The sequence below is a fragment of the Stegodyphus dumicola genome, chromosome 6, assembly GCF_044657685.1.
Source record: "Stegodyphus dumicola isolate Sdum_Otavi_A_Nest chromosome 6, ASM4465768v1".
Taxonomy (NCBI): Eukaryota; Metazoa; Arthropoda; class Arachnida; order Araneae; family Eresidae; genus Stegodyphus; species Stegodyphus dumicola.
In genome coordinates, this window is record NC_140773.1 from 24,511,844 (window position 1) to 24,527,000 (window position 15,157).

Here is a 15,157-nt window from a genome sequence, read left to right on the forward strand (position 1 = left end):
ACCATTTTTTTTTTAATTTCAATGTACATAATGCAAAGTTCTATGGTCTTTTTAATTGTCCCTTTGGCACTATGTAATGTTTTACTCTTTTCTCCAAGTGTTTCAAAAATGTGTAGGAAAAATTCTGGTACATTTGAGATTCGAGGTTTAGGTTTTATATGAAGTCTTTAATAAAAATTTGATGAAATCTTTTTTACGGTTTTTGATCTCAAGTTCACCAGAAGAACGAAACACATTTTCGAAACATATTAATCGACTTTTAAGAAGCATTAATTTATTTTCCCCTGATGAGTTCTGAATTGGAGTTTCAGTCAACGGAGATTAATTTTTATTTGTATAATTTGTATATTTTCCCTTTCGCATTTTTATTTTTCTAGAATGTTCTATTATGAATTCTCCCCTTAATGGAATTAGTTTTGATATTGTGTTAAACTTTTTACACACGATTGCAATTATTATATTATAGAGGAACTGCCTTGCTTTTATTCTAATTTACTAATTAATTTAGGTGCTTTAAGTTTATATGTATGTGTGTGTGTGTGTGTAGAACCTTCATGAGGAAATGGATGCCTCACATCTGAGGCGTTACCCTGCACTTAATTCTCGAGTACTCTGGGAGAGATATTGGGAGGCAAGACACATAATTAAATTTACAGATTATACTGTAGACCCTTTTTTTTTTTTTTTTTTTTTTTTTTTTTTTTTTTTTTTTTTTAAGTTTTGCTGTTTTCTTTCATCTTTGCTTGTTCTGTCTATAGCTGTCTTTGTAATCTGAAATTAGAAATTATATACATATATCCGGTTGTAACGAAAATTTTCCATCAGAAGAGTTCTTAATTCTACCAGAAAATTTCCACCTTCTTATTTCCACCAGTTCCAAAAGAAAAGTTAAAAAAAAAAAAAAAAAACATGAAAGCTGTACCTTTAGTGCGGGTAGTAATTGCCACCCAAATCTATGATTTTCTGCCAAAGATTTGGCAGTTTTTCAAAACCTTCGGCCCGTTAACTTGGCGGGCGCGAGTCCAAAAACAGTTCAAACTCATTTCGGATGTTCTCTGCAGAATAGAAATTAGCACCAGCAAAATGCAGCTCAAGGTGTGAAAAAAAAAGTGGAAGTCCAAAAGAGCGATGTCGGGGCTATATGGAGGGTGTGGCAAAAGATCCCATTTGGGCCCGTACAACGTTCAGCCGATGAATGCAAACAAATATATTTATTTCGTAAACGTTAACCAGTCCAAAACTCTAGAATTATCTCTATATCTGGAAGTAGCTACAGAGACCTGTAAAAGTTTAAAATAAACTTTTTATTTAATTTTCGTTAAAGATCTTTATCAAGATAACGTAAACTTCTAACCTTAGATCATAAATACACGTTCTTGTGCTAATAAAGCCAACACAACTCGTTGCAGTGCAATTAAAATAACAGTTAAATTCCAGTTTAAAACTTAGAATAGTTGTCAAAGACTACACAATTAAATTTTAAATCTAAGCTGGCTCACAACTTTTAACCAACGGAAGAAATTCAAATGTCGTAAGCAATAGCACAAAGCAAAGTAATTACAAACTTATAAGAGCTCGCAGAACTAATCAAACGTGCCCACGAAAGGCAGAAACACGCTTTGTCTTACAATCAAAAAAGCTCAGCTAACTGATTTGCCATCTAGTAAGGAAACGGAAATGGGAAATTATAGTTAAGGATGAAATTATAAATAACTGATTAGCTTCAAATAATAACCTTACATACTTAAAAATAAAATAAAACTGTTATATTAATATGGCATCTTCAAGGTCTTGTTGCTAATGCAAATCAGCATTTCCAGCACGGGATAAGACAAACACAGAACAATTTTTGAATAACTATTTGATTAATATCTTGCATTCTGCCCCCCATTTGATAAACTGTTTTTGCGTATAAAAGCAGGGGGTAAAGTATCCATGGTAGAGGTGTTTTATAAAAGTGAAAAATCATCCACTTCCGTCGTCGTTGCAGTGTATTTGGAAATTAAATGTGAGTGTTAATTGAATTTAATTTTTTAAATTATTTGCGAAACTATATTACAAGAAATGCCTTTAAGTAAAATAGGGATGATGAATTAATTTGGAATGAAAGTGCGAATTCTTCAATGAATGAGCGCTTAGGTTAGTTTAGAAAATTTTTTCAAAGAACAAATGTTTATTGCTATAAGAATGACAGGAAAGTTTTAAAGCATAATACTAAAGACAGTTTAAAATGTATTTACATCCTTCTTTATCGAAGCAGGAAGTATAAAAAAATACGGATAGCCTGTATCTTTAATTTTCAAAGTACATTAAAATTATTTAAAAACCACGAAATAGTAAATTAGGAAACAAACTAAATACAAGTTCTAAATTATACTTGTTACTCTTTTTAATTCATATTCCTTGTATTTAAAATTTTATTGATCTGTTGCTATTTCAGATATTTGGCAGTAACTTGCCGTTCTGAAAATTTTTCTTCTCCTTGACGCATGAGCTTGGCGAAAAATTTGTAATCTCCTCAAGGAACATCCTGTTCTGGATAGAACTGTCTTCGTAGCAGCATTGATAGATAAATTAAACACATCGGTCGCAATAAAAATAATTCCTGATAATCCAACATTCGGAAACAGCAAAGATCCGCTTTAGTAACACATAACAAAAACTCATATTTCCACAGAAAGCAGTTGTAAAAATAATAATAAAACATATATTGTCATTGCTTCTCGCACATTATATTTACCCTTTTTTTTTTTTTTTTGTTATTTTTTTTCTTTGAAAACATACAGACTCCCCGTGCACCACAGATGTACAACACTGGGCTTACAGAAGTAAGTTAACTAAAACAGTAAAAGTTACAAGCATAAATAAAACGAACAAAAGCAGAGAACAGCAGTCTGGACTTCACGAAAACAGATAAGTTCACTGACCAATACACTCCGAACATTTTCAAATCGTTCTGTAAGCATAGCAGTCTATGGTAAATTGAAGGAAAGAACTTTTTGGTGACCTTAGCATTACAAGATGAAATATATTCCTCATTCCACATAGCTAAAAGCTTCTTATAATGAAAGGACCTCCAATAGATCTTTGGAATGCTAATGTTGATATCAATGGGTAAATTTAAGGCATCTTTAGCTAAGAAACCAGCTCTTTCATTTCCATAGAAACCATGATGAGCACGCACATAAGCAAAGCGAATATCAATTCCTCTATTTCTAAATGAACTAACAATAACTAGGGTTTCGATAACTAATTTGTCGCAGCTGGTAATAGCGTTCAACAGTTGAAGAAAAGAAAGAGAAACAGAACACAAAAGTACCTTGAGAATGTTGTCCTATTATCCTTTATGCATTTGACGACAAGATAAATTCTGCTTGAAAAACTGTGCATTCATTCCGTATACAGTGTCTAAAAGAACAAACCTCGGAATGGCTTTCAAAAAGAACAAATGCAAGGCCAACCTTGTTGTTCATCTTGTTGCCATCTGTAAAGAAAACCATATGAAAACTCATTTCAGTATTCTCTTTATAATAGCAGAAATTTATGAGTTCTAAAGTAGCGGGATGAGGAAGATCAGTGAAGGGGACAATTCCACTAATACAGCCTTCCAAAGTATCAGTTTCCAATGACTCGAAAATATTATTCTTATATGCAATTTCAAAATCAATAGGCGGAACTTCTGCAAGAACAAAAGTAGCCTCGTAGCTTATGGTTCTATAACCACTAATAATAGGAAGAAGAATTCTCCTTTGAATCTTTCTTAAATTTCTTTTGTTAACCTTCTTGGCAAGAACATGTCCCCAAGCACGATACTCATACGAAATGAAAGGTAGAATGCACTGCTTATACATCAGTTTCTTAACATCGTAGCTTAAGCTCTTTAAAGAGATTAAAAAATACACTAATTCCACATAGATTTCCACAATGGATTTTCAGAGAAAAAAGATCATTTTCAACAATAGGTTTTAAGAAAATATTAATTTCCTATTGATGCAAAATAAAATTACATATTTGGCAACAATGACCTAAACAATATGCCAGTAGTAAGCGTCCGTACTCCTGCGGCCAAAGGATGCCGCCCAGAAAGTCATTACGTAATAGGAAAATAGATGACGTAAGAAGAGAATAATGGGTTCGCTCCTGTCACCCATGTGATAGGTGACAGGTTCGTACCCTACCTGTGAGGAATTTTTACAACTCGTGCGATTATACAAAATTTCATTCATTAAAAATTACTATATTAAATTAAATAATAGAATCAATTAAAAATAACATTAATAATTAAAAATAATGATGCACTAAATAATTAAAGATAATCACATATTAAATAATTAAAAATAGTAAAGGAAAATAAAATGAATGTCATCTCAAGCACGTGGTTTAAGAGATCGTTACCATGAAACCGAAAAAAAATTCGTCTTTGCCATAAAAATGAAACTTTGAAAAATATTGTCGTTGCACAAAATAAAACTTTGAGAGCATATCATTACCACCAAAAAATAAAAGCTGTCGTCATTCAAACCTATCTAATCATTCGAACCCATCTACGTCCCTTCCGCTTGTCACGTGATCCAAGATGAAAGCGGCATCACATCAAACATGAGGACCCATTGTCTTCTTCTTACGTCACCTATTGTTCTGTTACGTAATTACTTCCGGAGCGGCATTCTTTGGCCGCACGAGTACAGACGCTTACTACTTGTGTCGTGCATCAGCGTTTAGCATATCTATATATATATATATAAAGAAGAAAGTCTGTATGTTTGTCCTCTAATAACTCAGCCACTACTATAGCTATCGTCACCAAACTTTCTACAGTTACTTTTTTGGGTCCTGGAAAAGGGCGACGTCCACTCTTTTTGCAAAAAAAGTAACTAAAATCAGAGATATTAATTTAAACTCGGACAAGCAATAATTTACACCCTCACTTTTCCGAGTGGCAACAGTCTCGCAAGCTGGAGATGAAAATCTGCTTTATTTCGAAAGTTGTTGCCACTGCTAGCTTTCAAATCCTAGAGTTTGTTAATGAAAAATTTCCAAGTTTTACGATGAAATAAAAATAGCGTTGCCAAACATTAAATACATTATTTCCAAATCTCCAAAAATTCGTGAGAAGCCATTTCAACTGTTCCCATCTTCATACTACTTTTTAATCAGCCGAAATGCTAATTTAAAACTAATTAAAAAACTTGTAAGTTTTACAAAATCTATGTATATAAAGAATGCCTGTTTGTGTGTGTGTTTGTTTTTTCGCGTTGTTGATTTTTGATCAATTATGATCAATATTTTGTCCCATTTAATCGACTAAAATTGAATATGGATGAAATATTGTATGTATGGAACTTGAGCTTTAACGACCATTCGATTAGAAGGACGAAAATTATTAAAAACTGTGTGCCATTGTTGCTGATATAATGAGAGAGAATTAGCTTATTTTTCTATCGAAATTTCTTACGTGGATTCCGTATCGTATCAGAGTGAAAAATGTATGATTATTAATCGTATTTTTTGCATCGTTACTAGAGAAGGATTATAGTGGTATCGTTCTTTCAGTTGTTAAATGAATTACTCTCAAACTAACTTAACTGGGATCGGGTACTTCCGCTAGTAAAGAACATAATAGACACAGCTGGTATTAAAAAAAAGGTTAATATTTTAATAATTTTGTTCTCTTATTTTTTCTACTATTCCCGCAAAAAGAACTGTTTTTCATGTGTATGCTTGTACTACAATCTGGGATTTTTTAATATCCCTTAAAGTATACAATCCGAAGAATCTGCTTAGAAAATAACCAGGCTACCAAGAAACATTTCAAAACATTTTATGAAGAAAATATTATTTAATTCTAAATTTGACGAAAAGTAATTATTTTTATTGCTCTTCTTATTAAATTCAGTCAATTTAGTGATTTATTTCTATTTCAGAGCAGTTCAGAAATTTGACACTTCTCACAGCAATAAATCCAGAGCTGCAGGATACAGCATAGCGTGAGTCTTTGCTTTCTTGTTCTTTCGTGTTAATAATTTAAAAACTAATTTGTGATATCAAAATGTGGCTAAAATTCCATAAGCGGGGTAAGTTGGCGCCAAACTATTTTGGCCTTCAAAATTTGGCGAATTTTTTAGGTGCGCTAAATGAAAGTACTAAAATGTGATTTTTAAACGTAAACAGGATAGTAACTTTTAAGTTTTGCAGTAGTGAAACGCCGTTATTTTATGTAAACAGAATAGTAAAATGAGATGATAAAATACTAGATGAGTAAAATGAAGTCCAACAGCTTTGCAAGTAAAAGAATAGTCTATATATATGTAATTCATTATAAAATAGTAGAATGAACAATTCTTGTAAATAATTATTGAGTAAATAAATGTATACACTTATCAAATCAGAGCACTGCGAAGTCAGTTTTACACGTAAACAGAAAGCAAATTATGCGTATTCAGCATCATAAACTAACTAAAATATTCAAGTTACTATCGTCGGGGAATTCAACACACTAAACAACTTTTGTTCAAAGCTTTAAATGTTCCTCATCTTTCGATTGCCATATGCAAGAAACTAAACTAAAAAAAATATCAACTGAATAAAATTAAATGAAAACATTCATAAATTACAAACTTCATGTCATATGAAATCCAACATTCTCCCACCAACAACAGCTTAACCTTCTGCAAATATTTATATAAATATAATATTAAACAGTAAAACTTTTAAAAACAAACACAGTATTTCAAAATTAAATTTTAAAAAAAAATCCGGCTGCACTAAATTCGCGCTCTTACAGTTACCGAAATAAAGCTCTAGGTTTGCCACAAGAAAACATACAGGCGGAAACCACAACCAAATTAAAATCGCGCCAAATAAAAAACTCTCGCCAAGCTTGGCGATTATGGAATTTTTACCAAGTTTAACAAATTTTAATATTTAGCATAATTTGAGTCTTAAAATCGAAATAGGAAAAAAGTGGACATTTCATTTCAGAAAAAGAACGCTTTTGAGTCAAAATACCTACGTCAGAACAATGCTATATGCAAATGTAATATACATCCTTAGTCTGTACATCCTAAGTCTCAGCAGCTCACCAGCGACTGAGCGCTAAAATTACTGGACACCTGTAGTTTGACCTAGATCGATTCCAGGCGAAGGTGCTGGCTGCGTGGGCATTTTCATGGTTTTCCCCATGTGTAACGCGTATATGAGCCAGTTTCCCTCACAAAGTCCTCTAGGAATGCTTGCCATCCCCAGTAATAAATACTGCCTAACTTACGCAGATAACCCTAGTGTGCCCTCTGATAAGCCCTAACCTTGCGATAAAAAAGCTTTATTTACTGACTTCATTTACTAAATTTAGTTTTTTTTTTTTTTCTTTTTTTTTAAATAAATGCCAGTGCATTTTTAAAAAGTGTTATCTTAAATTTTCCTTTCGTTGAATACAGGTTTCAAATTTTGCTTTAATTAAAAATTCTGCTATACTTTTTGTTACACTGCTAATAAATACTGCCTAACTTCATTGCTAACAATGCTCCTTTACTGCTAATAAAGGGGCCCACCAGCGGCCGAGCGGTAAAGTCGCTGAACACTGGTAGTTCGGTCCGAGGCTCGAATCCCGCCAACGGGCCGGCTGCATGGGCCCTTCGTGGCTTTCCCCATCTGTAACGTGTATACGAGCCAGTTTCCCTTAGAAAGTCCTCCACGAAGGCATCCCTCCTCTTAGGCAGATAGCCCTCGAGGCCTTGCCATAATCACACACACACACACACTGTACTGCTAATAAAGAATTTTTTTTTCTTTCTCTCCCCTTCTTGTGATCGTTCTTACATAAAGAACTCGAAGATTTTAAGATTTGAATTATTCAAAAAATTTCGGATTCTAGAAAATTTTGTAATTTATGACACCTCTACTTTTAATCAGCCTTACTTAATTAATAACTTAAATAACGATCTCTTAACAAAATAACAAGAATTTTTATTCTCAAAGAATGATTTCAGATATTCATCCCTCCGAGCTCGTTTATTATGCTCGTTGACATATCAACTCAATGGATCGGTTTTGATCGGCGAAGTACACACAAACTCGATTCCGGGTTAAATGCCCTCCTGGAAGGCAAGGCAGATATAATCAGATTTCGACCGGAAGTTAAGAAGGCAGGCTGGTAAGGCTTTACGCCAGTTTAAAGAATTCGTCCAATGGGATTCAATACCTTATCTAACCCCTCCTCACGGAGTGAAAAAGAGGATAAAGAGTCACGGAGGATCCTTATCTATGACTCCTCCATGACACCTTATACGAACTCCAAGCTCTACATAGCTACACTCTATATATTTATACGGACTTTGTATACTCCGTATAGTTATATGGACTCCACGGAGTTAAAAAAATCTGATGTGTACACCACATGACTTCCTTGTAGGGAATATTAAATTATACGCATTTTTATTGTATTTCATTTAAACTTACTGGATTGAATTAAATCTACTTCGCCGACAGCGCATAAACCACAATAGAATAAATGCATTCTTTAAAATTCACTCTAGTATTTGTTTACCATAGCGACACTCTGGCGCTAGATTCACTTGACAGTATTAATAATTATATAACAGTTAACTTATATAATAATTATATAATGGAAACTAAGTTAACTGTTATATAATCCAATATTTATATAACAGTTAACTTATATATTTCGTTCATATTATAACTCATAATGCACAAAATTTATATCATTTAAAGAATAGAATTATCTAATCGTTGCCACATGTTCTATTCAAATACTATAATAAAGCTAGAATGATGTATAAAAGAAATTAAGCAAACAAAGCAAAAAAGAGACAGTTTTTCACAGACGATTGAGTATTTCTCATTCAATTAATTCAGTTCTCACTTCGCGAGGCAAAAATGCATAAAATCTCAAAATATCTATATTAAAAATTACGAAGTAAATCTCAAACACTTATTTCCTCGAAAAAATTCCAGAAAGAATTAAGCATGATTTAATTGGCAATAATAAATGAACGCGTTATCTTTGTTGTTGCGAAGCTAAGTTCCTCTAGCTTGGCAACAAATCCACTATCCTGCTGTTTTAAATGTAAAGAAGCAATGGCCGCCATCAAAAATGTTATTAGGCTTAGTGGCACTTAAACAACTTTAAAATTATTGATAATTCTAAAAATATTGCATACAGATTTACTAAAGGCATAAAACCCTTAACCGGAAGATAAGAACAACATAATTCAGTCACTTTCAAAGCAAAAAATGCACAATTTACAAACATATAAGAGTAAAGAAACTGAGATCACTGAGCCGGGTAACAGAGTGGATATATATATAAATATATTTATATACGTTTGGTGCGGCCGATTGCAACCAAAATACGAGGTGCACGTCTACAAGTTATAGCAGTCCTATATACAAAATTTCAACGTACTGAGACTATTCGTTTTTGAGTTATCCGAGATACGTACGTACGTTCGTACGTACATACGTTCGTACAGATGCCACGAAAAATTCTCTTCAGAATTAATTTTAAAGCAGTTTTATAATTTTTTGAATGAAAAGAGTATTTTATTCTGTCCTTACGTACAGATATCACGCAAAAACATCGTTAAATTGCATTCGATAGCGGTCAAAATGGATATTTTCGTTGAAATATGCTGCCTGAAACTTTTCGCGATTACAATACTTCCTTTTTACTTCGTACAAGGAAGTAAAAAGGAATTCGATCTCACAGTGATTTTGATGAGCAAGAGTGGGTATACAGTTTGCTTTTATTATTATTCAGGTATTCTTGCACTGTATGCTATTTACTCCACTTTCATATTTTTTGTGATGAAAAATCTTTTATCTTTATTTCTACAGAGTAAGCGGAGGTACTCTAAGTGTTCCCGATATTCCTGACTTGGGCATGGTTCGAGACGGAACAAAATGTGCTGATGAAAAGGTACATTTTTATTACTTTCTATAATTTTGGGGGTGGGAAGATATAGGAGTAGGATTACTTTTTGAATTTGCACCAAAATATGTCTACAAGAAAACTATTCAACAAGAACTAGCATAATATGTTGCAACCTCCATGCATTAAAGAAATGTTTTGATTTTAAAATTAATAAGAAAAATTATTTGATTTTTCAATATATCAGTTAAGTTATGGTTTTTTTTTTAATATTTAATTAATCTTCTAAAGGAGACAGGTTAAGCATTCATTTTACTTATGTTTTTCAGATCTGCGTCAATCAAACATGCGTCAGCGTGACACAGTTCATTGAACCTGGAAACTGTCCCACATCTCACTTGGGCCACATCTGCTCCGGACATGGGGTAAGTTACAATTCATTTAAAGAGAAACGACATTTTTAATGCAAAGTATTAATAATCTGCTCCGGAAACGACATTTTTAATGCAAAGTAAAAATTTGTTTACTACCATATACAGAGGCTGTTCACCCATTTTTTAGACGATGTTTATTGTATTCACAAAACTAAATTACATAAAATTCATGTGTTTTAAATGTTCTATTTGACATCCCTTATTTTGAACTATCTTTCGACACCGCAATTTCCAGGATCCTTTTGAAGTGGCAGAAGAGGTATTCTATCCCATTCCTCCCGAACACCTTTCCAGAGTCCTGTTAGGGTTTGGGGACAACGTTTGGATAATGCAGTTTTTAAAAGTCCGAAAGCACAAAAATCCATAGGTGACACATCGGGAGATTTAGTAGGGATATCAGTGAAGGGTATGGCCTTGACACCAGTTTTTTGTTCCATTTCTTTTAGGAAATTCACAGTGGATTTTGATGTGTGACTGCTAGCTTTGTCTTGATGGAGTCTCAACGATTGATGGCACTGTGGGTAAAGCGATGGTATTTCATTCAGAAAAATTGGCAATAAAATATGTTTCTGATAGTATTTTGAGTTAATCTTGACTTTTTTTGCACTCTCTTTAATTTTAACTTGCCATTATAAGAAAAACCAGCAACAATCATGAATCCCTTAGAAAAACTTTCTTTCGATTCTTTGAACCATGTACTTAATTTTTTTTCTCTCCTTTTATGATAATAAATGGCTCTTTTTTGTTACAATCATTTAAATACACCCATGCTTCATCTATTGTGACAATTGTTTTCCATTTTTCTTTGGATAAGTGTTTCTCATATAGAATTCTGCAGCGTGTCCTGCGTTGAGCGATATGCTTTGGAAGAAGACGATGCATGCACATTGCGTTTGTTCGCTTTCTTAAAATTTAAATCAACGTTTATCATTTTGTTTACAATGAACACCGAGCATTTTAATTATTTTGCAACTGTCCTTTGACTAGGGGGATTTTCTTTTAACATTAAACAACGTACCTTTGCAATAGTCGAAGATGCCCGTTTTTTCCTTGGATAATTGTTTGGAATTTCTGTCCCACTTGAGGCTCCAATTTGACGTTTCTTTTCCTTTCTTGTTGATGATATTACCTATCGACGCTTTAGATATCACAAAACCATGACTTTCACATCGTTTTTGGATAATGGAGTATGCATATTTCTCTTCGGAAAAAGCGTAAATGTAGTCTGCTTTGTTAAATTCGCCATTTTGAATAAAAACAAAACTTCCAAACCACAGACGATAATTTTGACTTTTAAAAACATAGTATACAATTGCAATTACGTCTTTTGCAGCAAAGGATTTTTTATTGCCGTTTACCAAAATCGTCTAAAAAATGGGCGAACAGCCTCTGTATTTTTTTAAAAACTTGTAGTTTTCTAAAAACAGTTTTATGGAATATAAAACCGTTACCTCATTTTCATCTCATAATATTTTCTTAGATTTAATGAATAGCAATACTAAAAGCAAAGGTTTATGCATACTGCGTTGTGACATTTTTGTAACCTGGATAGCAAAACTTAACTATCACTTCCTTTCAGTGCCAAAAGTTTAGTTAAAAATCTCAAAATAAAATTAATATTTTAATAAAGTGACTCATTACGATGAAAATAAGATGATGTTGATGATGTTGTTTGATTCTCGAAATAATCAAGTGGAAGAAGAAAATTTAGTTTGATCATAAAATTACTATACTTGGATGGAATAGTCTTGCATAACATTATCAAGACATGCTTAATTTCATAAAGAAGTTTATAAAAATTTCGTATACAGAATGCAATAATTCCATTTTTACAGAATCCGTCCATTCCCCCTTTTTTCTATATTATTATTATTACTGTTATTTTTAAATTCTTGGGAACGTTTTCGAGTAATTTTTACCTCAAGATCAGAATATTGTTTAGTTTAATTTTAAAAAATTGCTTTTATTAACCTGAGACAAATCATCCAACATTAATAATAAAATAGTAATAGATTCACTATAAAAAAAGAGTCTTCGTTTAAACAGAAATAATTTAAAAGAACAATATCAAAGCTGAGAAATGATGTTAATTGTAAAAATGTTGTCTATTGATACTTTGATTACTTTCGAAGTTATTACTAAAACCCAGGGAAAAAATGCTAATTAAATTTCGAAATTTTATTCGAAAAAAAATCTGTTTTAATAACATTTAAATTTAAATATTTTATTTTGTAAAACTGTTTCACAAAATTAACTGCAAGTAGAGAAATATAATTCTTTTTTGTTATAAAGCTTTTAATATTTAGCAAGAAAAAAAATAATCAGTCAGCCGTTTAAAAATTTACACATTTCTAAATTCACTACGAGATCTTCAGAATTTGTAATATTTTCTGGTAAGTTTTTAGAGAATTCTGTGAATGAAAAAATAATCATGCATGAAAAACCTTGCATACGGGTGACCATAATCTTCAGCTTTAAAACAAAGAAAAAGTTCTGTTAACTTTTTTTTTATCATCCTTATCATATGGTTAATTTTCACTATTTTCCTAACAGTTACGAAATCAAGAAATATGTATTTAAGTAATGCCTTTCACCTGTACAAGTCTCTGGTTCAATGACAGCTGTCAGAAATTTTAACAGAACTTTAGGTATCTATATAAAGCATGAACGAACTGGTTATGAACTGCTTGGTTCACTGATTAGAAACTAAGAAATATCAAGCCTGAATTCAAAGTGAGAGAATAATTCAGAACTTTATTTAAAACAGAAAAATATAACAATTAAAAGAATTTATGTTTTTAGACTGGTCACTATTTCTCCTGCTTATTTGCAGATCAAACTACCTAAAATTCTTAACCAAAGTCTAGCTTGATTCCTACTTTGTCAAACTATCTTCTTCAACTTATTGGAATTATGAATCATCTCACGGATGGATGTAGGTCGGAATATGACGTTTTCGATGTAAAGGAATCCGGGAATTAATATCCGGAAACTGCACTATTGAATCATAGAACATCGTCGATAATTAACAATAAACCAAGGAAATGACATCATAACATCGATTAGTTACAAAACATTTTTAGCTATAAAGTGTGGCAATTGTGATTTCCTATTAATTATTAGATGTCGATCTACAGCCATATACATATACGTGCGTTATTAGCTTAGGTCTATCACATGTTTCGTGACCTAATGAAAACGTAAAGGAAAGATAACAGAAAGTTATACATGCATGTCTTGTGGAAAGAATATTTTTTCATATTGCATGAGCGTTTTCTGATAACTGCGATCTTATAATATGAAAGGACAGCATATTACTATCACATTACACATTAGTACCTTGAGGTTCTTGTAATATTAATAAAAAAGGATGCAGCCAAAAATCACAAACAGATAATATTGCTGCATGACAGTGTTGATGTCATCCTGGTCTTTGCCGAAACATCGCGGATGAAAGCGTTGTAGAGAAAACAACGCAAGAAGAAAACATCCTCGTACTAAACATCGTGGGTGAAAAAAAGCAAGAGGAAAACATCGCAGTTCTAAAACAAAGAGGTTTAAAATATAGTCGTCGAAATAAAGAGGTTCAAAAACATAGCAGTTTTAAATCATCGCTGTAGAAAATATCGTGGGGAAAAATATAGCGCCTACAAAACATCGCAGACATGTGTTTTACAGGCTTTAAAAGTTGTAACTGCATACTCACATGCTGCATATTCTATGTTTTTAAGCTGCGAAATTTTTGAATGGCTTTATTTTCGACGACGATGTTTGTACTACGATGTTTTAAAGTTTCGATGTTTTCTCCTTGTTTTCATTTCTCCTACGATGTTTTCGAAGACGTTTTCGCCTTGCGTTGCTTTCTCCGCGACGTTTCCGCTCGCAATGTTTTCGCCTGTAACCTGTCAACCTATCAGATATTCCAAAGCATTCCTATAAAACTGCTCTTATTCGTTCTTTTCATGCTTAATTTCTTTCTTTTCCACAAATTAAAATTTCCCCTCAAAAGGTATCGAGTTAACAGCAGAGATTACATCGAAAATTTCGTAACTGGCAGTTGAAAATATTCACAGTATACATTTTCATCAATATTACAAAAATTGAAAATATGTCTTCGGTGGTTTATAGCTGTCCACTCAAACTCTTTAAATTAATAGTGTGTATTTAGAAAACCCATTTCATAACACAGAGTTTTCTAGCAAGTGTCGTTATTCTATAGCCCCATCTTGCATTTCTCTTTATTTCCGTGTGAAAATTTCCCATTAAGCAGTTTGTACAATATGTTTCAACTACGGATTTGTACACATCTCACAATCTTTTTTCTAGGTGTGCTCAAATCTGAACAGTTGTTACTGCGATCGTGGTTGGACAGCGTACGATTGCAGCCAGCGGGCAGACGAGAGGGCACATCCAGAAGGTTTGGGGCCCATTCCCAATCTCTTCACAACCCCCGAAGCTGCCGTACAGACCGTCGTCGCTGACTGGAAGAACAAAACAATCAGGAGTTCCTTCGTTGGTGATGAAGCTACTTTTAATTCCACGACCATAGCAGTAATTTTAATCGCGTCAATGTCGCGCTGAACGTTGTATGTTAGTTTATTATGTTCTTGAACGGAGAGAAACAGGTTCTTGTTTCATTTACGGGAAAACTGAAAGAGAATAGATACTTCATAGTTTACAAACATGAATTTAGACTGGCTATTCTACAAGCATTGTTCATCTCTAATTTGCATGTTCTTTTTTCTTTTTCTTTTTGTAGCATAATTCACATAAAATATATTTAAAATCAAGCTAACAAACTTTTACGCATTTTATTTAATACATATTTTTGCAA

The 15,157-nt window shown here is 32.7% G+C and overlaps 1 protein-coding gene across 6 annotated transcripts in view; it reads left to right on the top strand.

The window, feature by feature from the left end:
• The window catches only part of LOC118188359 (disintegrin and metalloproteinase domain-containing protein 11-like), a 346,872-nt gene that overhangs the window by 304,081 nt on the left and 27,634 nt on the right, over positions 1 to 15,157 (top strand). For all 6 annotated transcript variants that reach the window (XM_085818185.1, XM_085818187.1, XM_085818184.1 and 3 more), the window contains 4 exons: positions 5,925 to 5,987; positions 9,856 to 9,937; positions 10,219 to 10,314; positions 14,650 to 14,839. In XM_085818185.1, coding sequence (XP_085674311.1) covers positions 5,925 to 5,987; positions 9,856 to 9,937; positions 10,219 to 10,314; positions 14,650 to 14,839 — 431 coding nt within the window. The remainder of the gene's footprint in view (positions 1 to 5,924; positions 5,988 to 9,855; positions 9,938 to 10,218; positions 10,315 to 14,649; positions 14,840 to 15,157) is intronic.